The 24,621-nt window shown below is 40.6% G+C and overlaps 1 protein-coding gene across 1 annotated transcript in view; it reads right to left on the minus strand.

The window, feature by feature from the left end:
* Positions 1-24,621, minus strand: part of PHACTR1 (phosphatase and actin regulator 1) — a 545,598-nt gene that overhangs the window by 489,919 nt on the left and 31,058 nt on the right. The window contains exon 3 of the mRNA XM_028479167.2: positions 15,664-15,810. Coding sequence (XP_028334968.1) covers positions 15,664-15,810 — 147 coding nt within the window. The remainder of the gene's footprint in view (positions 1-15,663; positions 15,811-24,621) is intronic.

Raw genomic sequence — 24,621 nt, forward strand, 5'->3', positions numbered from 1 at the left:
ATAAAACTAAACATACTTTCACCATATGATCCAGCAAGCGCACCCCTTGGTGTTTGCCCAGAGGAGTTGAAAAATATGTCCACACAAAAACCTGCACACAGATGTTTATAGCAGCTTTATCCATAGTTGCCAAGACGTGGAAGCAACCAAGATGTCCTTCAGCAGGTGGATGGATAAATAAACCGTGGTACCTACAGACAATGGAATGCTACTCAGCACTAAAAGCAAATGAGCTATCAAGCCATGAAGAGCCACAGAGGAATGTTAACTGCATGGAAGTGAAAGGAGCCATTCTGGAAAGGCTGCACACTGTATTATTCCAATTATATGACATTCTGGAAAAAGGAAAACTCTGAGGGCAGTAAAGAGATCAGCGGTTGCCAGGGGTTTTGGGGCGGAGGGAGAGACATGAATAAGCTGATCACAGAGAATTTTTAGGGCAGTGAAAATACTCTATATGATACTATAATGGTGGATAGTTATGACTATACATTTGACCGAATCCATAGAAAGTGCAACACCAAGACTGAACCCTGAAGTCAACCATGGACTTTGGGTGAACATGACGCATCAAAGTAGGTTCATCAGTTGTAACAAATGCACCACTCTGGTGGGGGATGTTATGATGGGGGCGTCTGTATGTGTCGAGGCAGGGGCCATAGGGGAAATCTCTGTACCTTCCTTTCAATTTTTCTGTGAACCTAAAACTGCTCTTGAAAAAATAAAGTCCTTTTATCAACACCTTGTACACCTTAAACTTACATGATGTTATATGTCAATTATGGCTCAATAAAAAATGAAAAAATGAAAAAAATAAAAATAATGTCCTTTTAAAAAATATGTAGAAGAAATCCAACTAGTTTGGTATAAAGATGACTGGCTGATAGTAAAGTGGCCATGACCCTGATACATTTCTTCATGACAAGTACTTTTTGAGCACCTCTTACGGGCCACGGCCAATGCTAGGCACCAAGGATTCAGGAGCAAATCAGGCGACACATTTCCTTCCCTCAGAAAGCTTGGAGTCCAGTGGATGTTAATGTTCCTACTGATGGATTTAGGGTTTTTTTCCCCCCCTTTTAAAATAAATTTACTTATTTATTTTTGACTGCTTTGGGTCTTTGTTACTGCGTGCAGGCTTTCTCTAGTTGTGGTGAGCAGGGGCTTTTCTTGTTGCAAAGCATGGGCTCTAAGAGCGTGGGCTTCAGTGGTTGTGGCGCACGGGCTTAGTTGCTCCGCGGCATGTGGGATCTTCCCGGACCAGGGCTCGAACCCGTGTCCCCTGCATTGGCAGGCGGATTCTTAACCACTGCACCACCAGGGAAGTCCCAGATTTAGTTGCTGATGTAACTTTAAATCCATGTTGAGCCTTTGATGAATGTTTGGGTTTTTTGTTATTTAATGAAATAAGTTACATTAAACTATAACGCGGGCCTCTCACTGCTGTGGCCTCTCCTGCCGCGGAGCACAGGCTCCGGACGCACAGGCTCAGCGGCCATGGCTCACGGGCCCAGCCGCTCTGCGGCACGTGGGATCCTCCCGGACCGGGGCACGAACCCGCGTCCCCTGCATCGGCAGGCGGACTCTCAACCACTGTGCCACCAGGGAAGCCCCATCCTTGCTTTTTCTAAAATTTTGTCCAGGTTTGAGAAGGGGTCTTTGGTAATCTAATAAAATATTTATCACTGTGATACTACATCAAGATTTTATGTTAATATACTAAACTGAGCATGTTTCTGGCTTGAAATGTTTGAATAGTGTTTACTGAGCACCTACTATGCCAGGTACTTTGCTTTATATCCCCCTTTCATGTAATTCTCACAGCAATTCTGATAAATTAGCATTCTCATTTTATAGGTAAGCAAGCTGAAGTTCATAAATATAATAAACTTGCCCTAAAATTGTCCAGCAGAGTCAGAATTCGTACCTAGGTCTGTCTGACACAAGTCCACGGTTATTCCTCTACCCACAATGTTTCAAGAGCTGTCAGAAGGGTTGTTACATCTTACCTGACCAGAGGTTCCCACGGGGACCAATACTCACTAGACATTTTTCTCCTTCTATGTATGATGATGTATTACAAATCTGTAGGCACTCTAGGCAGTTTACCCCTGGGAAAACCAGAGCTCAGCCTTTTACTTCCCACCATACTTTGTTTATCTGCTCCTAACTGTACGGCCTCTAGACCTTCATGACAGTGAGGCATTTTATTCTAACACTAGGCAGAGATAGGAATGTAATGGGAGAAATTATGTGGACCTAAGGCCTGAAACTGTTTTCCCACTTAGGGGAAGAAAATAATGAACTCCAGCAACCGATTTATGGAAACTGAGGCCTTACAGAAAAAAATCTATGTTTTTATGAACTCACATAAATAACACGATTGTTTTTCCTTACGTCACTAAAGAGCAAGCATGAGAGCGATGAAAGGAGTTATAATCTTAAAAAGACACTAGCATGCACTCAGGATTCATTGCGGTTACTGGACCGTAGTTGAGGTTTCTAGAGATTGACAGAGAACAAAGTCCACTGGCAGCAGCAACTGGAAAGAAATTTACACCAGCTTTAATATGCACCAGTGTTGAGAGTTTCTGCCCAGTTGCAGTGAATGCACCAAACGTTTGATTCAATGTACTAGTAGCCATAACACGCTTCTCATTTTTCCCCAGTTCTGAATGATGAGTCGTGCTGCAGGAAAGCTTTCACTTGAACATTGCATCTGTTTCTCTACTTGATCCCTTTCTAGGCTTTATTATAACATATGTGATTTCTTCCCCAAACCAGTATCACCATTTCAACTCTGTTTGAGATAACAAACTGAATATGAATCCCTGCTGGTCTGAGCCTTGGTATGAAGTGAAAAGGAATCACATCTTTCACAATTGGACTTTTTTCCCCAACAATATATTTTTATCAATTTTTAATTAATGATATGTTTTATTAATTGTTATTCTTATTTTGCTCTCTGCCACTTGCCACCAAAGATCTTAGTTATCAAAGTACTATGATGGTCGAATTGAAATGAAGTAGCCGACTAATACTTTTGAATGAATCAAGTACCATTTTTTGCAAATAAGTCAGTGAGATATTGAAAATATATTCATATTTGTGTACAAAGGGCCTGCTTATGGTTTTTCTTTAGACAAATCACCTATTATAAATGAAGCTGATGACATGGCCATAAGAGAGAACTAAAGTTATGCCTGATCGAGTGATTATACCAGCCTTTTCTGTGTTGGCTAAATTCAGTCATTGTTTCTTTCCTCTACAATATTTCCAGTTCAGTGTCTTTAATAAGTGGAATCAAGGAGGAGATAGAATGCACATCCTAGTAGCTATAACTCTGCTGAATTGTTCCTGTAATTGGGTTTACAAAAGGAGTCTGTAGATGATGTATTTCCTTATGAGGTAACATTACAGCAGAAATCTTTCATCTAGATCATATTATATGAGCTGTAACCGAGAGGCCAATGAAGTGACTGTAAGGCTGATTTGAGCTTGCTTTGGGTTGACCTGGTATTATTTTTATGGATGGTTCTAGTTGGTCTGAGACTTAACACACACTTCCGTTTATGTGGTTGCCATCCTCTGAGACAAGTGGTGACATGGTTTGACTCAGACCTGGTGGACAAGAAAAATAAGAGCATATCTTCTATTTTGAGAAATACAAGTGTTCTTAAGATACCTGAAAGGATATGATCTGAACTACAGATGCAAACATATGAATAAACTTTGAAAAACAAAGACAAATTTTCAAATCAATTAAACAAGCAAACCAAACATTATTTACAGTGACCACTGCCCATGTTATCTGTTTGCTTCATAAAATGGGGAGGATTTTTGTGGTGAGAACTGAGTGGTACATGGGGTTATAAGGCCCATCTTTGGCTAAAATGTCAGAAACCACACTAATGATTTATTTCTGAATAGTTAGAATGAACTACTTACATGAATGGTTAAAAGAAAACTACCTCAGGCACTTCACAACCTGAAGAAAGACTTAGTCACTGTGAAGTTTTACAAAACTGTAATAACGTATCAAGCGTTCAATTTGCTTAAAGTCTATTAGCTAAATATCTTTTCATGTCAAAATGCAGTAAAATACACTCATGAAAGTCATGTGGTATCACAAATTATATATAAAGGGAAATCTATGAGTAACCAAAATTTGGTGTGGTCTGCATTACCCATCATAGCTCCAGACCCAGATATCGGCTGAAAAATTTTGCTTTTATATGAATGACATCCATAGCTTAGAAGGAGCCTCCAAACTGTAAAAGTCCAAGACAAAAAGAATAAAAATAAAAACTTTGTCACTCCTAATTTTGTTTCTGCCTGTTCTATTTCTATTAAACAAATTGAACATGGAGAAATTGTTTCTAGAACTGAGAAGTTTCCTTGCCTGTAGGGCAGCTCTGAGCCCGATGCCAAAGCTGCTGGTAGAAGTCACTTTTCTTACTGAAATAGTTGCCTCTTAGCTGATAACTGTCAGCTTCATGACCAGATATAGCAAGGATGTTGCTGGAAGGCCGCCTGGTGCGAGGTCTGGAGTGAATACAGAGCAGCTGGTCCCACAGCTGTGCAAACTAATTCTGTGGTTGGAGGGGGAGGTAAGGAACAGCCCTAGACTTCCACGGAGAACACTGAGGACATTTAACCCCCTCTCTCTCTCTTAGAAAAGAAGGTTTTGCCTTGAAACCTCTGGTTGTATTTTTTAAGGTCAAAACAAATAAGTAGGACATTCACTTGGGGGGAGAGGGTGAAGAAAAGGGGAGAGGAGATTGTGAAAGAAGAGCTATTTGGCCGAGAGTCTGCACAAGGCCACGGTGACCTAATACCCCGCACGGCCCTGGCTAGCACTTCTCCTGTGCAGTACGGTTACTTGTAGCTTGACTATGACAGGTACCTTCTCGAGAACTACTATCAAGTGGAAAGTTGAAGTGAGCCTGGGACTACACTAAGAAGTGAAAAACTTCTGCAATTCACCAACACTTGTAAAAATTCAAGCACTCTGTTTCTTATGGATGGATAATAGTATCCTAGAGTGACTGCATTTCATACAATAATGAGATTGACAGTGGAGGCATGAACAGAGCCTAAATTTATTAATTGGTAAATGCTGTATTCAGTCTTTCTGGACTCTTAGGCTATATGAAATTTTTGGCCATGGCAGAGGCATTATTTTAAGTAGAATTAGTCTATTTTTCACATTTCTATTCTTGTGCTTTATTTGTGTCAGAGCTAGGCATTTAAGCTGTCCCATTCATCCAGACTACATCTGTTTCTTGCCTTTTTAGAGCACTTAGGTATTGGCAAAGCATTTTCACATTTGGTCCTCAAAGTAACAATGGGGATTAGGCAGAGAGTGTTACCCCCATCTTACAGGGTTCAAAGATTCAGAGACGATTCAGCTCATAAGCAGCAGACTCAGATTTTGGACCAAGCAAATCTCCAAACCCAGCACAGAACCCTTGTGTTGATTACTCAAAGAAGAGAAGATATTCCTCTTGACTCTCAAAAGTCAAGATTCTATGATTTTTGATGTGCTCTCCTGACCTATATGGATGCCTTTCTTAAACTGAGAAGTTTTGTTTTTCTCTCTGTTTCCCTCCTCTTTTTCTCCCTGTATTTCTTCGTTTGCTCTTCTTTTTTTCTCCTCCCCTCACATCACCTCCTCCAAGTTTAGAGGATTGTTGGAAAGTCCAGTAGGTTTTTCCTCAGGTGGCCATTTCCATGTGGCCATTTGCAAAAGACATTTCAAAGATGATCCATTTAACTCTAGTTGGACAATAGACTATCTTTAATGTAAATTTCCTTAATTTTCAGAGTTTGAGGGTGACTTTCTCATTTGGGGCATGTTCTATTCATTCTGTAGTGTAAGCAAGAAGGATTGAATAGGGGTAAAATTTAGTAAAGGAAATTTTTTCCTTATGTGAGACTTTCTGAATCTGTAGCTCATTTGGTCTTGTAAGATGTGGTACCTAGAGAGGCATCTTTTTTTTTTTTTTTTTTTGGTAGTATGTTAGAAGAATAGAAAAAAGGTGAGGCAGAACACAGAAACATAAAGGAATAATGGAGTTCATTCTTCACTTTGTGTAGTGAATACTCAGTATGTGGCAGGAATTATTCTAAGTTTTTCCACGTTTTTTAAAATAATTTTTATTGGAGTATAGTTGATTTACAATGTTGTGTTAGTTTCTGCTGTACAGCAAAGTGAATCAGTTATATGTATACATATATCCATGCTTTTTTTAGATTCTATTCCCTATAGGTCATTACAGAGTATTTAGTAGAGTTCCGTGTGCTATACAGCAGGTTCTTACTAGTTATCTATTTATATATAGTAGTGTGTATATGTCAATCCCAATCTCCCAATTTATCCCTCCCCGCTCCAAGTTTAGCAAACCTCCAAGGTGGTCTCCATTATTCGTCCAATTTTACAGGTGAGAAAACTGAGACAGGGTGAGGTTAAATGTCTTGCCCAAGGTTACACAGCTAGTAAGTGATAAAGTAGGGAGTTGAATCCAAAAAAGTCTAGCTCCAGAGTATATCCTTATAGCCACTATCCTACATTGAAAAAAAATTTTTTTCTCACTGCTTCTCTTTCCACCCTTTGTAGAGCTTCATTATGACTTTTGTGGGTCGTATGCACATTTGTCTTTTACCACAAAACATTTTAAAACTATACTTTATGATATAAGTATTACAAAATATTATGTGTTGGTATAAAGACCTATGTAAAACAGGCTGGATTATATTTACTTTTTCTTCTGACTTTAAACAATTAAAACATTTTTGTGGGCCTCTAAATGTATTGTGAGCCTGGGCTCTGTGTCTACTGTGTCCAATAGGTAAGTTGGCCCTGACCTTAGGGTTTTTCTCTTTTACCTTGATTCACATCCAGGTAAGAGAATGAATTGACCACACTCTTACGGGGATAGTGGAAGTCCTAAAGAGGGATTTCCTTGCAAAAGCTTTTTCCGAGTTCAGAAATCACTCCGAGAAAACTATCAATTAAGTAATGTTTTTTAAACTGGGGGTTATAAAATCATTTAGATGAGTTAAAACTAGCATTTTTATAACTAAAATATGTTAGAATAAAACAGTGGGAAGGGATGGGATAGGATAATATAGAAAACATCAGAGTGCATTTGCGACTTATAAGGGTATTTTGAGGAACATTTTATTCCAATTCTCAATATGTATGTGAGGTGACATAAAATGCACTTCTTACAGTGAATCCTAGCCAAACATTTTATAAAATACTGAGCTAGGATGCACGCCTAGTTCCATCTCTTTCTTTCCCTTAGACATGTTCAGCTTCAAATGTAACCTCAAAGCAAAGCTGATAAATAAGCTTGCTCTCTTGTAATAAATCATGCCCATGAAAAATACAGATTTTGAAGTCATATAAAACAGGATCTGAATTCTAATTCTTCCTCTTACTCCCCTTATTAGCTTAAGTTATTTAACCCCTTTGTGGCTTAGTTTCCACACGGATAAAATAAGGAGAGTAATAATAATGCCAATCTCATAGGGTCATTATGAAAAATAAATGAGCAAATGCTGATGAAGCCCTCTGTAAGGGCTCCCTCTATATATGCTGACAACTCAAATATTTATTTCTGGGCCAGACTTCAGTTTAACCTTAGACCTGTGTAACTGCTTGTTGGATACCTCCACTTGGATGTACAGAAGACATCTCACACTTGCTATGTCTGTATTTGCACTCCTGACCATACCCCATGCCCCTAAATGGCCCTTTCTATCCTTTCAATTGCTCAGGCTGAACCTTGAGGTACTCCTTGCTCCTCTCCTGCCCTCACAACCCACATTCAATCCACCATAAAAGCCTATTGGCTATACCTTATATCTACACCAGATATAGAATCTGACCACTGCTCACTGCTTCTGCTGTACCGTGCTGCTGAGCCAGCACCATCATTCTGGATTACTGTAATAGCTTCCAAACCAGCTGCCCTGCTTCCTCCTTGCCCCACTATAGTCTGTCCTTAACACAGCAGCCCAAGTGATCCTTCTAAAATCCATTTCAGATCATGTTCTCTTGTGCTCAAATCCCTGCCTTGTACCACATTTCACCATGAGTGGGCAATGGCCCACCGGATCCTCTGTAATCTAGTTCCCGCTCCCTCCTACCACCTGAGTCACTCCTCTCCAACCAAGCTGGGCTCCTTGCCAGGTCCTAAACACACCGGGAACACTCCTGGTTTAGGGCCTTTACACTAGCTTTCCCTCTGTTCTCTCCACCTTGTCTTCCACCCCATATTGACATTGCTTATTCCCTCCTCTACTGTGGAGAACTTTGTTCAGATTCCTTCTTCTCAATGTTGCTTATCCTGCAATCCATCCCTCTCTTTGCCCCCATATGCCTTATACTCTTAGTTTGCTTTATTTTTGCCTTAACACTTAACCTATGAAATACTATACAACTTACTTAACTATGGTATTGTCTACTGTCCATAACCCACTTTTAGAAGTTAAAATGCGTGAGGGTAAGATGTTTTTGTTCTCATCACTAATGTATCTCAAGGGTCTAAAAAACTGTCTCAACTTCTAAATTAATATTTGCTGAATGAATGAATATTATATATTATTATTTCTTCTCACCTTCCTCCATCCTCCCCCCATCTCCAAAACAGGCCCAGATGGAATAAGGGATAAATTCAAACATAGCACAGCTTTTTCTATATTTTTGAATAAACCATGATGGAATATTAAACCAACTTGTTGCCCTTTGATTGATAAACATCCAGAAATAGAGTGTTCTCAATCCGCAGTTGGTTGAATCCGTAGATTCAGAACCATGGATACAAAGGGTTGACTGTATATTGAATCCTCATGTCTGCAATTACAGCCCGGGTATCTAATGTTCAAAGATTCTGCTACTGAATTGTTAGTATAAGGTATACAAATGTGAAAAGATCAATAGGAAACCTACAGGCTTTTACACAATACTTGCCTTCATAAATATTAAATAACTACTAGCATGAGATTATTCCTCTTGTCCTTTGAAAACCTGCGTGAAATTCATGCAAATGAATCCATCATTATTCAATAAGGCCATAAAATCGATTTTGCCTTTTATTTTAACTATCCATCATTATATAAAAGACTTATAAATTAAAGCAATTAAAATGTCAACATGGCCCACATTTGCCCCCCAAGCCCGGAAATCATATCCACTTTATCACCTACTAAAGTGGATGGGGGGGATATGAAACAAAATATGAAAATTCTAGAGTTTTTCTTGTATCCTACAATGAGGAAAAACGTATCTATTATTTGTTCCTTCAGGCTCTCTTCAGTTTATATGTAACTCTATGAACATATAATGTATGTTCCCTCTTGTCACTTTATTAATCAAAGAGAAAAATAGCTCTACAAGTTATCTTCTCTTCCCACTTGAATTTTAATTATTTTACTTGTGCAATAAATTATGACGAATTGAAGTTGCGTATATCAAAGAATAACTCCATAAGGAACTTAAAAATATTTTGGTTTAGTATTAAAATGTATGTACGTAAATCTATTAACGTGCACTTATTCTGACCAATAGTTTATTTGCTCCTGTCAGCTTATATGCCTGTGAAGAAAAAGGAAACAAAGTTCTTTGTAGTTCATGGTCAAGTTTCACAGACAGTGCCTAGAAGTCAGGATTATTCTTTTTTTTTTTTTCAGGATTATTCTATTTGTGAATTACAAAAGGGTACATGGCAGCTTGATTGAATCTTGCCATTTAGCTAGTCTGCATACATATTTCCCTTCCCTGGTATTTTAAAAGGATAAAGGGAAAATATAGATCTTATAGGTATACTCATTTCATTTTAATTACGAAAGAACAGGTTACAAGACTTAAAATGCCAGTTGGGAACGGGATTCACATTTAGTTTCCTGACTTTCCATTTACTGCTAAGCTTTCTCTAACACCATATTCAACCGTACAACAAACACTGTGTTAAAGACTCTAATCCCTGAATATTCAAATTTAAAACATTTTGATTAATATGGTACATATAAATGTGCCTTCGGGCAATTCCTAGTTATTATTAATAATTTATTTTAAATTACTATAATATATATTAATTATTCTTTCAATCAAACTTATTTTTATAACTTAGCTTTGACCAGATATTTTCATTCTTATTGTAATTATGCTAGTCTACGTGTTTTATACCATAAATTAGACTACACATAAATTCAGTGGCATAGTATGTATCCATGAGCACAGCTAGAGTTAGAAGTGCCAATTATTCACACAAATTTTTTAGATTGGATGGGACTTTGGAGATTTAAAAATCTACAGCTGAGTAAATCAAACCCGCAAAGGTTAAATGACTTGCCTACGGTCTTAGGGGAAGAGATTAGAATCAGTTCTTCTGACTCCTGATTCTTATTTTTTATATAAGACACACCTCCATCGTCTTCCATGAAATTAGAATACGTGGGCATATCCAGACAAACCAAACAAGAACCTTAGCATTTAGTGATAATAGTAAATACAATACTCAGATGTTAAAAAAAATTTTTAACAGTGCCCAGATCAAAAGATCCTAAGAAAATTGAACCATGCAACTCAGATTTTATGTTTTCGTTATCTCATAAATATATGAATTGTTGTTGAAACAATGACATTGTAAGCAGCCAAGTTAAACATTTACGGCAAAGGGCTTCCTGTTTTCTCTTGGTGTTAATCACTCACTTTTCCGTACCTCGCGTACATTACTCATGTTATCTGGAGTGGTCTTCATTAGTACCCCTTAATGCATGACATAGTGAGATTATCGGGTTAGCTAGCTTTTCCAATGACACAGAAGGAGGACAAAGCTTCAGAGAGCCCCACAATAGAGGCTCCTGGTCAGCTACATGGTCAGCTACTTGGATTCTGGCTACTGAACGCTAGAAGCAATACTTTAAAGAAGATTGTGGGTCCACCAAATAAAAGCCAGACCCACATGCTCCGCCTTCAATTTGAAATCAGTAACAAAAATATTGTGAGGGATACATGCATAGGCATTCCTCAGAGAAAGAGTGAAGGAGAATGTTTACCAAGACCTTCAGATTGGTTCAGCATGACAATATTCACAATTTTGCCTAGAGACAGTCCTCATTGCTAAATGACAATAGCACATTCTGAGATGTCACTTCTCAATATCAGGACTTTTATAATTTAGCTAAAGGGATAAAGGTCTTCCTCCTCAAGAGAGGTAGAAAAGGGATCTCAGTTTAAAACTTAATATGACTGACCCAGCCATTCTTAAAAGTAGCCAGAGAAAGCCACTTTTGATCGCAATTTTCTTCTAGGCCTGAAAGAGTGGAGGAGACCAATGGGAGTCAGAAACAAATGCCCCTGGCGAACATCAGGGACAAAAACAGATCTCAGCCTTCCAAAGAGGATAAGTATTCCGGGGTTGACCATGCTATTAATTTAAAGTCTCCTCCATACATACAAAGCAATTCTGAAATGTCAACAGAGGTTAAACATACTTATGATTAGAGAAGTACTTATTTTTCTCAAGAGTGCAAAATATTGGTTTTGTGTTTTAAACAATCCTATATCATCCTATGACTAGTTTTCCTTCTTTTGACATCCCTTTAAGAAATTTTAGATGTGCTTAAATCTTCTATTTATCATAACACTTTCATTCATTTTGGTGTGTAATTATGGAGAACCTTTCCGTTTCAGTACCTTCTATGTATCAAATATTCTTCTATATACTGTTAATATAAAAATAAATAGAATAAACTAGCCCATGGGGAAATATTTGCCAGATGAGCTGCAAATCTACATTGCATTCACTTCACTGCAGTGAATGAGTGACCTCATGAGGCAGGGTAAGTTCTTACCAGCTAAATGTCAGTGATGTTAATTACTGAGTGAGAACACAATTAGAAACACTTGCTAGGAATAGTGTGCGCATACTCTTCTGTTACATGATGTCCTTGTAACACATTTGAATTTCTCAGGAAAACAAACTTCTTCCAGTGTTTTAAATGAGATCTAATGTGTCTGGGTAACTTTCAGCAAACACGTTGGCTTAATTCTCTCCAGCATGTATACTATCTTCAGCAAACAGTCGACTATCAATGTTTGCGTACACTAAATGCTAAATAGAAGTTAAAAAGCCTACAAAAGTGGCTCGTTTAGAAAAATAAAGTCATGGTTCAGAAAAATTTTTGTTCTCTACTCTCTCAATTTAGGCTGAGCCTTGAAATTAGCATCTTCATAAAGTGATGAAAGACCCACATTTTGGTGCTATTCTTTGACTGACTTGGGACTGTAGGATTATATGCTTCACTCAAGCTGTGGCGTTATTTCTGAAATATTATTAAGTACCATCAGGGACAGGGTGTAGTTGAAGGAATGCTTAAGTACTGAATCAGTATTCAAAATGCCCAGTCCACTTTATCTGGCAGGTGTACACATTAGTTTTAAAGGAGTTGGTCCCCGGATGATTTCATGATATCATGATTTCCAAGTACAATGAATATGTGTATATTTATTTCCTTGAAGCATTACTAAACCTCTCAAATATTAAACATGGGCTTATATAAAATGAGTGGGTGTGAGAAAGGGAATGCTAAACATAAATAGTTTAAACCAATAAAGAATTTCTCTGGAAAGAATAAAGAGTAAGTGACTAGGGGTAGGAGAGGAGCGGGAAGAAAGGGCAGATGAAAGCTTCCTTGCTTAATCGTTTATAAAGTGTTGTGAAGAGACAAGCAAAATTCTCTCTGTGCCCAAATTAGGTCATTTATCCAGAGTATGCAGGCTCCTCTCTTCAGCAGTGCTGATAACGACACTAATAGTTTAATTACAAGTTGCTGCTCAAGGAGATAAACAAGGCTGTTTGCTTTTTAAACCGGGGGTTACAATTACTTTTAAACGCGGGGGAAAGGCACATCTGCGAGTAGATCTTACTATGTGAGAAAAGCAGCCAGAAACCAGCTGGAAAATCAACAAAGCCCCAGGAGTGAGCAGCCGGCACAAAATTAGAGCAAAACCTCCCGATTTGAGCAGTGAAGCAGTATGCGTGAGGCGTAGTAAACAGGCGGCAAACGTAGGTGGGCCGGGATAGAAAAGTTTTCGGTGGCCAGACCGTGCGCGTTTTCCCTGGGATTCCATCGCAGAGAGGGACTGAGCACCCCTCCCTCTGCCGTCGGGCTCACGGTCCCGCCTCTCACACGGCCCTCGGCTTCAGCACCACCGGGAGGACAGCTCCCCCGGTCGCAGAGCAGAACCCTCGACAACTGCCCTCCTCCGTCCTTGAGAAACATCCTCTCCCACCGCATTTCCCTTTCTTGCTGCTGTCTTTCTTGACACTGTGCTTTTAAGGCTACTCTAAGGAACATATTCATAAGGGACTGGGAGCTTGTTTGGCTTGTTTTTCTCCAGATGGAAGGGAGACAAGTCTTGTCTGAAAAGTCCAATCTTTTCATTGGCCTCCAGAGCAATTTAAGCAGGATAGAAGACTGCAAGTCACTGGCTTTAATCTGGTGGCAAAATGGTTCAGCCCAACTCAGCAGTAGCAGAAACTTGAAACTCTTTTTTAGTGCTTTATTTTATTATTTTGTTGTAAAAGCACCAGTAGCAGGTAAACAACCCTATTAACTGCCTCTTTAGCCCCTTTCCTTCTCTGCTAAGCCAAAGACACCAAGGGAATATACCAGAGTTTGATAGCAAAGGAATAATTCTTAATTTCTCTGGGTCAGAAAACAATCTCAATCCTAAAAGGAACGCTTCTCAGTCCTTTCCAAGACCCCTCACATCATATTCTGAACCTGGAACATACAAGTGAAGGACTAATACTTCCAAACGGAGACCATAGGCTACTACAGCATGCCACAAAAACTGTCAAAGCCTCCTCCAATGCCAAATCCAGAGGCAAACGTTTCAGGGGTGACGAGAAAACACAGGGTTAAAAAAAATCAAAATCACCAAGACAGGAAAATTACGCTTCAAAGAACTTGGCTACTTTGGCACATTCAGTTACCATCCTATCGGTCATAAAATATGGTTCCTTAGCCAACACATCTTGTTTCTTTATGCAGAGTTTTCTCTTTTGTTCAAACTCCACAATAATGTGTAAAACAGTCATTATCTGAAGTTCCTCTTTGTTCCAGCACACACACACACACACACACACACACACACACACACACACACACACACACACTTTGTTTGATTCAGTTCCATTTTCAAGAGTTGAGTTTCCTAAAGAAAAAGGTATTGATACCATGTTCTTTTTAAACTTATTTTGAAGGAGGATCTTCAGGAAATGCCCTCACTCTTTTTGCACTGGAGGTGCTAGAATACCAAGGGATTCTAGAAAGGAAGAGACACAAGCTTGGAGGGAGAGACTTGGTCTTTCAGAAAAGGCAGCCCCGTGAAGTTAGTGGCGAACACCTTCCTCTGGGTGACAGCGACCATCTACTAGTAACGGGAGGTGAGGTGTGCCTGTGAGTCTGGAAAAGCAGCAGCAGTGGAGACAGCGGACACTGGGTGCTTCCTCTCAGGTAACCCTGACAGGTGTCAGCTTGACTCCCTGAATCCCTCAGTCTTCTCTGTGGTTCATTTCTAACTTCTTTCTTTCTCCCTCCCTTCCTTTTCCTTCCTCCCTCTCTCCTTCCCTTCCTTCCTCTGTCCTCCTCTCTTCTCCTTCCCCCTTCTTTCCCTCCCTCCTCCACGTCAGTTACCCTTTTCACTTAATTCCATCTGGGCCACTTTGGGCACCAGTTCCAGTGACAGCTTCCCATCATCACCCCATACGCATGCATCCTATGGACCATGTTATTATTCCCATCGCTGTGGTTGCCTGCCAAGTGCTTGGTCCTGTTCCCAGCTGTGAACCCCGCCCGGCCCCTCCTCCCTCCAAAACCGCAGCAGGAGTGTATCAAGCCGGCAAAATCACCAGAGTCTGAACGTCACCAACAAGTTCCACCCTGTAGTAGCCCCACCAGCAAACCGCACCAGCGGAGCCTTGCCAAGCGCTCTGTCCACAGCGGGTGTAGCGCCCCGACCCAGCCCTCGGCTCCGCCTGCGACCACTGTTATCAGTGACAGCACAGCCTTCTCTTCAAGGAAGGGGCAAAAGCCCGCGTGCGACTCCCCGGCGGCGGAGGCAGGGCCCCACGCGCTACCCTCCCCCACCCGCTCAACACACACACCCACGCGCGCGCGCGCGCACACACACCCACGCGCGCGCGCGCAGCCTTGCCAAGCGCTCTGTCCACAGCGGGTGTAGCGCCCCGACCCAGCCCTCGGCTCCGCCTGCGACCACTGTTATCAGTGACAGCACAGCCTTCTCTTCAAGGAAGGGGCAAAAGCCCGCGTGCGACTCCCCGGCGGCGGAGGCAGGGCCCCACGCGCTACCCTCCCCCCGCCGGCGCGCACACACACCCACGCGCGCGCGCGCGCACACACACCCACGCGCGCGCACACGCGCACACACACACACCCCTCCTTGCTCGGCACACAAAGAGAGCGAGCGGGCGAGCCAGGGACCCGGCTGGGTAGGAAGCGGGGAGGAGGGGAGGGCACGGCCGCGAGGGGGGGGACCCAAGGAGGGGCTGGGGGCTCAGCCAGCCGGGGAGCAGGGGAGGAGGCGGCGGCGCGGAGAGAGCAAGGCAAGAGCTTCGTCCTCACCTGCCCCCAGGTTGAAGGAGATCCTGGCCTCGGCGAGGTACGGGGTGTCGCTCTTGGAGCGGACTCTTCTGATGGGCCGCCGGTCTACGTCGTCCTCCGAAGATGCCGCCATTAATGTGGGAGGCAGGAGCAGGGTGGCCCGGCGAGCTGAGAGGGACACGGAGATGGAGAGGGAGGGAGGGGCGGAACACGGGGAGGAGGGGAAGGAAGAGGCTCACCCCCAGGGCACGGGGGAGGGCAGAGGGGGATGGGAGAGGAAGGGATGGGGGCGGGGAGGGAGGGGGGAAGAGAGGGGAAAGGAAAGAAGAGGGAGAGAGAAAGAGAGAGAGCGAAGGAGAGGGAAGGGTGAGGGGAGAGAAAGAAAACCCGTTAAGGATTTGCGGACTGGACCAGGGATCAGCCTAGCCCGGCCTGCGCTCAGGGCTCCCCCAGATTCCGCTCAGCCACGGGGCCGACGGGCCAGTGCTCCGGACACGGACACCCCGCCTCCTGCCCGCAGCCCCAGTTTTCAGCTCTTGGCACAGGTAGGCTGATGCGAAAGGGGAGACTCCAAAGCAGGGATGCGCAGGCAGCACTGTGCCCTCTCCCGCCAAATGCACTTACTCCGCTTGCTTTGCAAGTGCACACGAGGGTCTCCTTAACCCACAGGATTCTCTGGGCTGAGGAGGCCCGACCAGATGGCCCAGCTTCAGCTTTCCTTGCGTGAGTTATTATTCCTGGGGTGCAAGCCTAGGCCCAGCTGGTCATGGAAGAGAGCACGCTATATCGAGTACCCCTCTTCTCCCTGTTCCCCAACCTGGAGCTCAAATAGAGATGGAACCAGATCTGGACTCCCTGGAAGCTCTCTTGCAGGCCCCCGTTGAGCCCTAGGGGTGGAGGACAGAGGGGAAGTGTATATAACTTTGGAGGCAGCTTGGCAGTAAAGTTTCTAGAGTTGATATTCTGAATGTAGACTAGACATATTCTCATGCAGAATTGAGTGGCTTTCTTACCACCGCGGGTTTCTAGGATATGTTTATCAATACGGAAGTACCCAGTCAACTTCTTATTTGGCGATTTAGAACATGAATAATAGTCTTCGGATTGGACCCGTAATCTCTATAACTCTCTACCATTGTTTCTGAAGGAGAGGGTGAAGATCAAGGGCACCTTACATTTCTCTGAAGGTCTGCACTGCCACCTTCCCATGTTGTACAGCAGCCAAACCTAGAAAGGTTTCTGGAGTGTGAGTCAGAGTGGTTTGCTGCTCCTACTGCACCTATTGATGGGCTCAACTCTTTGATGTCTGTCTTCCGGCAGCTTCAGTCGCGTCTTTTTGTGGCCTGATGTTGCCACATTTCTTTCTAATAAGAGCCCCCCTGGAGTACACAGATAAACGTTACCTTGATTCCCTCCCTGCTACAAAGGAAATCTCAGTGTCAATTCATGCCCTTCAGTCTCAGAGGATGAAGTGCCGCTTCAGCTCTGCAAGACTTCCCTCTCCATTTCACCTGTCATTTCTAATTCTCACCCTGTATCCTTGCACCTGCCCTAGAATCTTCCGTCTCTTTACACTGGTCTCTTACTTCACACATAGGTAGTAACTCTCCATCTGCCCATCCTTGCCGCTTCCTCAATCTCTACCATACTATTTCTCTCCCATTCTGTTTACCCTTCCCGTGGAACTCTTGGCCCCATAGGCTGCATTTTTTCACTCTTAATCCCCTCCTTGCATCCCTACCACTACTTTTTATCCCCATCACTCAGTCAAAGTTCCTTTAAAGGTCATCAACATCCTTTCAACAGTTAAGTCCATTTCTTTCTTGAGTAATCTATCCTTCTTGAAATAATCTCCTCCTTTGGCCTCCCTGTACTAGACTAACTTCCTAATCACTAGATTTCTAATAGCCGGTTCCCTGCATGTTAATTTGAAAATGCATATCCTGGCATTCAGGGCCCTTTATGACCTGACTTCCATCTGGCTTTCCAAATTCCCCTCATTATTTCCCTACAGTCTGTTCAGAGTTGTCCAAAGAAGCCTGACTCATTTCTGCATCTCTACCTTTCCTTGTTTTGTACACCACGAATTTCTTCCCCATAAACTTTCCATGTTCTCCCTCAGGAATGTGAGATAACTGGCCCACTAGTCTGTGGTATGAATCCAGTACATAGTAAATGCTCAGTAGATATTCTTTTAATAGAAAAAGAGAGGAGAGGGAGAAAGCAAGGGAGCAAGGAAGGAGAGGATAGGAAAAAAGGAGTGAAGGAGGGTTATGTAACTAATGAGTAAATGAGTAGCTAAATTGGGGACCAAATCCATGCCTGACTTCAAATCCTGTCTTTAACCAGTATATTGACTTGCTAAGTAGATGTATTTGGTTGACTATCCATATTTTAAATTCATTTTCTATGATATTTGCCTCCTTATTATTTCCCATTTATCTCTGTTAAACAGGTTTAAAATGGATGCCTCCTATCCCAGGAGGAACAACAGGGATATTTGGCTCATCAAATGAACCATGAAGGTTAATGCTTTTCGATGATTAATCAGGCTGCAAACCAATGTGATTTTAACATTTAGGTGCAAGCTCTTAAGGACGTGCAAAAGTAGGGAAATAAACTCAAACAGTTCTGAATACTGTATAAACTATACCTCTCTTTGAATTAATGCAGTGCTATTTGATTGTTCAAATTGTTTGGGATTCCCCAGCCCTTTGTATTTTCATTCATCAGCCATGTCTTTAAAAAAAAACAATAAAGTCATCTGAAGGAATACCTAGTCTTAGCTTTCTCTCTGTTTCTTTGCTATTACATAATAATGGTTCTTCATATAGAGAAATAAATATTTGAATTTCTGTTTCTTATTCATTCAACATTTTAGAGGATTAGGAACTAATAATGCTACAATTTTAGGTTTACCTTTCTTCAAAAGAGTTTAAATGTACTTTCATATTATCTCTTTCATATGGACTATTACTATTGAAATAATTCTAGATATATTTTTTCAAAAGAGACATAAAAATACTACATCTATCCCCATGTTCTTGAATTATTTTATGATATTTTCATTTCTGACTATCAGCTTCCATTTTTTTGGCTTCCATAATTTACTGTCTTCTTTGTCTCATCTATGTTTTCCCATTATCTTTTCACTTTACCTCTTATTTTCTCTCCCATATTTCTTAGTTTTTTATAATTCCCCTACAAAGTCAATCCCAGATCATGTATCTCACTCTTATCCTGTAGGAAGGATTCACTCCTTTATGAAGTTTTTACTCTTGTGGGCTTGTCCCAATGTTTCCACATTCTTTATTCTTGGATTCCTATCATATATACGACCTCTTGTCATAAAATATCGGACTAAGTAACATCAGGGGAAGAGCCCTGGGGTGGGAATCAGGGCTGGTGGAGGCTACTCCCAGTCCTTCCACTACCTCACCAAGTACCACTGGGTAAGTCACCCTGTCCCTTCAGCTAGAGAAGTGTGACACAAAAGCAGACACATAGGTTGTAGGAACAGAATAGAGCACCCAGAAATGAACCCACGCTTATACGGTCAATGAATCCATGACAAAAGAGGCAAGAATACACAATGGGGAAAAGACAGCCTCTTTAATCAGTGGTGTTGGGAAAACTGGACAGCTACCTGCAAAAGAATCAAAATGGACTACTTTTTCACACCATATACAAAAACAAAAACAGAAAACAAACCCCAAAAAACTCCAAATGGATTAAAGACTTAAATGTAAGACCTGAAACCATAAAACTCCTAGAAGAAAACATAGGAAGTATGCCCATTGACAACAGTCTTAGCAATATTTTTTTCATATGTCTCCTGAGGCAAGGGAAAGAAAAGCAAAAATAAATATATGGGACAGCACCAAACTAAAAAGCTTTTGCACAGTGAAGGAAACTATCAACAAAATGAAAAGGCTGCCTATTGAATGGGAGAAGATATTTGCAAATGATATATCTGATAAAGAGTTAATATCCCAAATATACAAAGCACTCATACAACTCAACATAAAAAAATAATCAACTTGATTAAAAAATGAGCAGAGGATGTAAAATAGACATTTTTCCAAAGAAGACATCCAAATGTCCAGCAGGCCCATAAAAAAATGCTCAATATCACCAATCATTAGGGAAACGCAAGTTGAAACCACAGTGGGATGTCACTTCATGCCTGTCAGAATGGCTTTTATTGGGGAGACAGCAAATAGCAGGTGTTGTCAAGGATGCGGAAAACAGTGTGGAGGTTCCTCAGAAAGTTGGAAATGGAACTACCATGCAATACAGCAATTCTACTCCTGGGTATTTGTCCAAAGAAAACAAAAGTGTGGATCTGAGGAGATATGTCCAACTCTATGTTCATTGCAGCACTGTTTACAGTGTCAAGGATATGGAAACAACCTGGGTGCCCATCAATGGATGAACGGATAGAGAAAATGTGGTATATATATTCAGTGGAATATTACTCAACCATAAAAAAGAATGAGGTCTTGCCATTTGTGACAACATGGATGGACCTGGACGGGATGGAGAAGGACAGATACCATGTGATCACACTTATATGAAGAACAAATGAACAAACATAACAAAATGGAAGTGGAGTTGTAGATGCTGAGAACAGACTGGTAGTTGCTGGGAGAAGGGATTGGGGAGTGAGAGAAATGGGTGAGGGAGATTAAGAGGTATAAACTTCCAGTCACAAAATAAATGAACCATGGGTAAGATATGTACATTGTGGGGAATATAGTAAGTAACTATGTAATATCTTTGTATGGTGACATATTGTAACTAGACTTATCAGTGGTGACCAATTTGAAATGTATAGAAATATGGAATCACTATGTCATGCACCAGGAACTAACATAGTGTTGTAGGTTAATTATACTTCAAAAATAAACAAACAAATGAACTCATAGAAAAAGAGATCAGATTTGTGTTTACCAGAGGTGGGAGTGGGAGGGGGAATTGGATGAAGGTGGTCAAATGGTACACACTTCAGGTTATTAGATAAATAAGTACTAGGGATGTAATATACAACAGGATAAATATAATTAACACTGCTGTATCTCATATATGAAAGTTGTTAGGAAGTAAGTGCTAAGAGTTCTCCTCACAAGGTAAAATATATTTCTTTTTACTTTGTATCTATATGAGATGATGGATGTTCACTAAACTTATTGTGGTCATCATTTCATGATGTATATAAGTCAAATCATTATGCTGTGCACCTTAAACTTATACAGTGCTGTATATATCTCAATAAAACTGGAAGGAAAAAAATGTAAGCATCAGACAACATGACCTTAAGGCCCTACCGAACTCTAATACTCTATAAGTATTTACAGCTATTCTTGTATCTCTACTTCTTTCCATAAATATCCATGGCATATTTTGTCTCTTAATCTAAGAAAATACATTGTTCCTTTTATTTGTAACCAATTATATTTAGGAAACCACATGGTATCCATACCTCTCTCAAGTGATTTCATATTGTTCAACTCTGTTTTATGTAACTATACATCCTTTAGAATCTGTTTCTTTTTCCTCATATGTTTGCATCAGGTGGCAACACCCATATGATTGTTGGTGGTTTGCGTGTGTGTGGATGTGTGGATGTGGGTGTGTGTATAGAAAGGATTGAATTCAATCATGACCTCAACAACTTCCAAATACAGTGGGTTTTTTTGTTTGTTCGTTATTTGGTTTTGTTTTTTAAGATTGCTCTTTTTGAATGTGATTGCTGACTCAGGATAAGGGCCATTTTTGTTTCTTTCTGTTTTCTTTTTTTTTTTTTCCTAAAGCCAGTCAATATTTTAACACTAAAGACACTTATATGTATGTTATATCCAGAGCTAGAGTCAGAAAAAGAGAAGCAACACAATAAGGGGCTCAAAAAATAACATTTTATACATCCATCACCGGCATGGAAGAGGATGGAGATGGGGAGGGGAGGAAGAAAGAAGAGTGTAATATTTCATCCTGACTAACTCTTCAGGTGAGAGAAGCTTATCCTTTAAAAATATTACTCAAGGGCTTCCCTGGCGGCGCAGTGGTTGCGCGTCCGCCTGCCGATGCAGGGGAACCGGGTTCACGCCCCGGTATGGGAGGATCCCACATGCCGCGGAGCGGCTGGGCCCGTGAGCCATGGCCGCTGAGCCTGCGCGTCCGGAGCCTGTGCTCCGCAACGGGAGAGGCCACAACAGAGGAAGGCCCGCATACCACAAAAAAAAAAAAAAAAAAAAAAAAATATTACTCAAAGTGTGCTTCTAGGACATCTCTACATCAATATCACTTGGAATACTTGTTAAAATGTACATTTTTCAGGCTCCCAACCTGGATCTATGGAATTTTGAGGGGATGAGACCTGGGTACCTAGATTTTCAAAATATTCTTAACTATGTCCACTCTCATCACTTGTGTTCAATATTATACTGGAGGTCTTGGCCAGGGCAATAAAGTAAGTAAAAGAAATTTAAAAGTATAATAACTGGAAAGCAAAAATACAATAAAATTGTGATTAGACATATATGTTATGATTGTATATGTACATAATCCATAAGGATCTGGACTATTATAAATAATAAGTGAATTTTATAGCATCACTGGATAGAATAGCAGCATAAAATAATGATTTGTTTCTATATACTAGCAAAATAGAACATGTAATTTAAAAAGGACCATTTACAGTAGCATCAAAACCATCAAATATCTATGAATAAATCTAACAGTTGGTGAGCAAGACTTCTACATGAAAACCTACAAAAAAATTCCTGAAGGAAATTAACAAGACCTAAGTAAATGGGGAGTGGGGTGAATATACCATGCTCATGCTCACGGACTGAAAGACCCACTACTGTTAAGGTATCAGTTCTTCAAATTGATCTATAGAGTCAATGAAACTCCAATCAAAATCCCAGCTTTTTTTTTTCTTTCAATTTGACAAGCTGATTTTAAAATATATATGAAAATGCAAAGGGCCAAGACTAGTCAGGACAGTCTTGACAAATTAAAAAATAACTGGACTATTTATAGTAGAAGATACCAAGACATTATAAAGGTATAGAATTCAAAAACAAAGTAAGATACAGTAGTCCCCCATTATCTGTGGTTTTGCTTTCTGGGTTTTAGTTACCAGTGACCAATTGCAGGCTGAAAATATTAAATGAAAAATTCCAGAAATAAAAAATTCATAAGTTTTAAATCGCATGCTGTTCTGAGTAGCATGGTGAAAGCTCGTGCCCTCCCATTCTGTCCAGGCCAGTATGTGAAACATCCCGTTGTCCAGCATATCCCAATCTTAGTCACTTAGTAGCCACCTCAGTTATCAGATCTACTGTTGCAGCATTGCAGTGCTTGTGTCCAGGTAACCCTTATTTTACTTAATAATGGACCCAACATTCAAGAGTAGTGTTGATGGCAATTTGGATATGCCAAAGAGGAGCCATAAAGTGCTTCCTTTAAGTGAAAAGGTGAATGTTCTTGACTTAATAAGGAAGGAAAAAGATTATATGCTGAGGTTGCTAAGATTGACAGAAAGAACAAATCTTCCATCCTTTAAATTGTGAAGAAGGAAAAAACAATTTGTGATAGTTTTGCTGCTTTACCTCAGACTGAATAAGTTCCAGCCATAGTGTTTGATAAATGCTTAATTAAGATGGAAAAGGCATTACATTTGTACAGTAAGATATTTTGAAATACAGAGAGATAGAGCACATTCACATAAATTTTATTACAGTCTATTGTTATAATTGCTCTCTTTTATTATTAGTTAATGTTTTTAATCTCTTACTGTGCCTAACTTATAAATTAAACTTTAATATAGGTATGAATATATAGGAAAAAACAGTATATAAAGGGTTCAGTACTATCCAAGGTTTCAGGCATCCACTGGGGGGCTTGGAATATATCCCCCACAAATAAGGGTGGACTACTATAAATGGGCCAATGGAAGAGAATCTAAAAATAGACCAATATATAAATAGTCACCTGACTGTGACAAGAGTCCCACTGCAGTATTGTGGGGGAAAAGATGGACTTTTCAATAAATAATGCTCCATCACTTGAATACACATATAGGGGAAGAAAATAAACTTTAATCCCTACCTCACAGCATACACAAAATTCAATTCCAAATGGATCATGGATCTAAATGTAAGAGATAAACAATAAAGTTGCTAGAAGAAAAATTTTTAAGAGAAAAATATTTCATCACATCAGCAAAGATTTTTAAACAGGACATGAAAAGCACTAAACATAAAAGGATAAATAGGTATTTTGGTGCCATTAAAATTAAAAACTTCTTTTCATCACTAGACAATTAAAAATGCAACATACCAAAATATGTGGGATGCAGCTAAAACAGTGTTAATAGGGTAGTTTATAGTTCCAAACATTTATATTAGAGAAGAGTAAAGGTCTCAAATCAATTATCTAATTTCCTAACTCAGTAACTTAGAAAAAGAAGGGAAAAATAATCTAAAGCAAGGAGAAGGAAGGAACTAATAAAGATAAAAGCAGAAGTCAATGAAATTGGAAAAAAATAAAGACAACAGAAAAATAAATAAAACAAAAACCTCATTATTGAGGAGCTTCAAGATGGCTGAAGAGTAAGACGTGGAGATCACCTTCCTCCCCACAAATACATCCGAAACACATCTGCATGTGGAACAACTCCTACAGAACACCCACTGAACGCTGGCAGCAGACCTCAGACCTCCCAAAAGGCAAGAAACTCCCCACGTACCTGGGTAGGGCAAAAGGAAAAAGAAAAAACAGAGACAAAAGAATAGGGACAGGCCCTGCACCAGTGGGAGGGAGGGAGCTGTGAAGGAGGAAAGGTTTCCACACACTAGGAAGCCCCATCGCGGGAGAAGACTGCGGGTGGCGGAGGCGGGGAGCTTCGGAGCCGCAGAGGAGAGCGAAGCCACAGGGGTGCGGAGGGCAAAGCGAAGAGATTCCCGCACAGAG

Source organism: Physeter macrocephalus, chromosome 18 (genome assembly GCF_002837175.3).
Source record: "Physeter macrocephalus isolate SW-GA chromosome 18, ASM283717v5, whole genome shotgun sequence".
In the NCBI taxonomy this organism is placed as follows: domain Eukaryota; kingdom Metazoa; phylum Chordata; class Mammalia; order Artiodactyla; family Physeteridae; genus Physeter; species Physeter macrocephalus.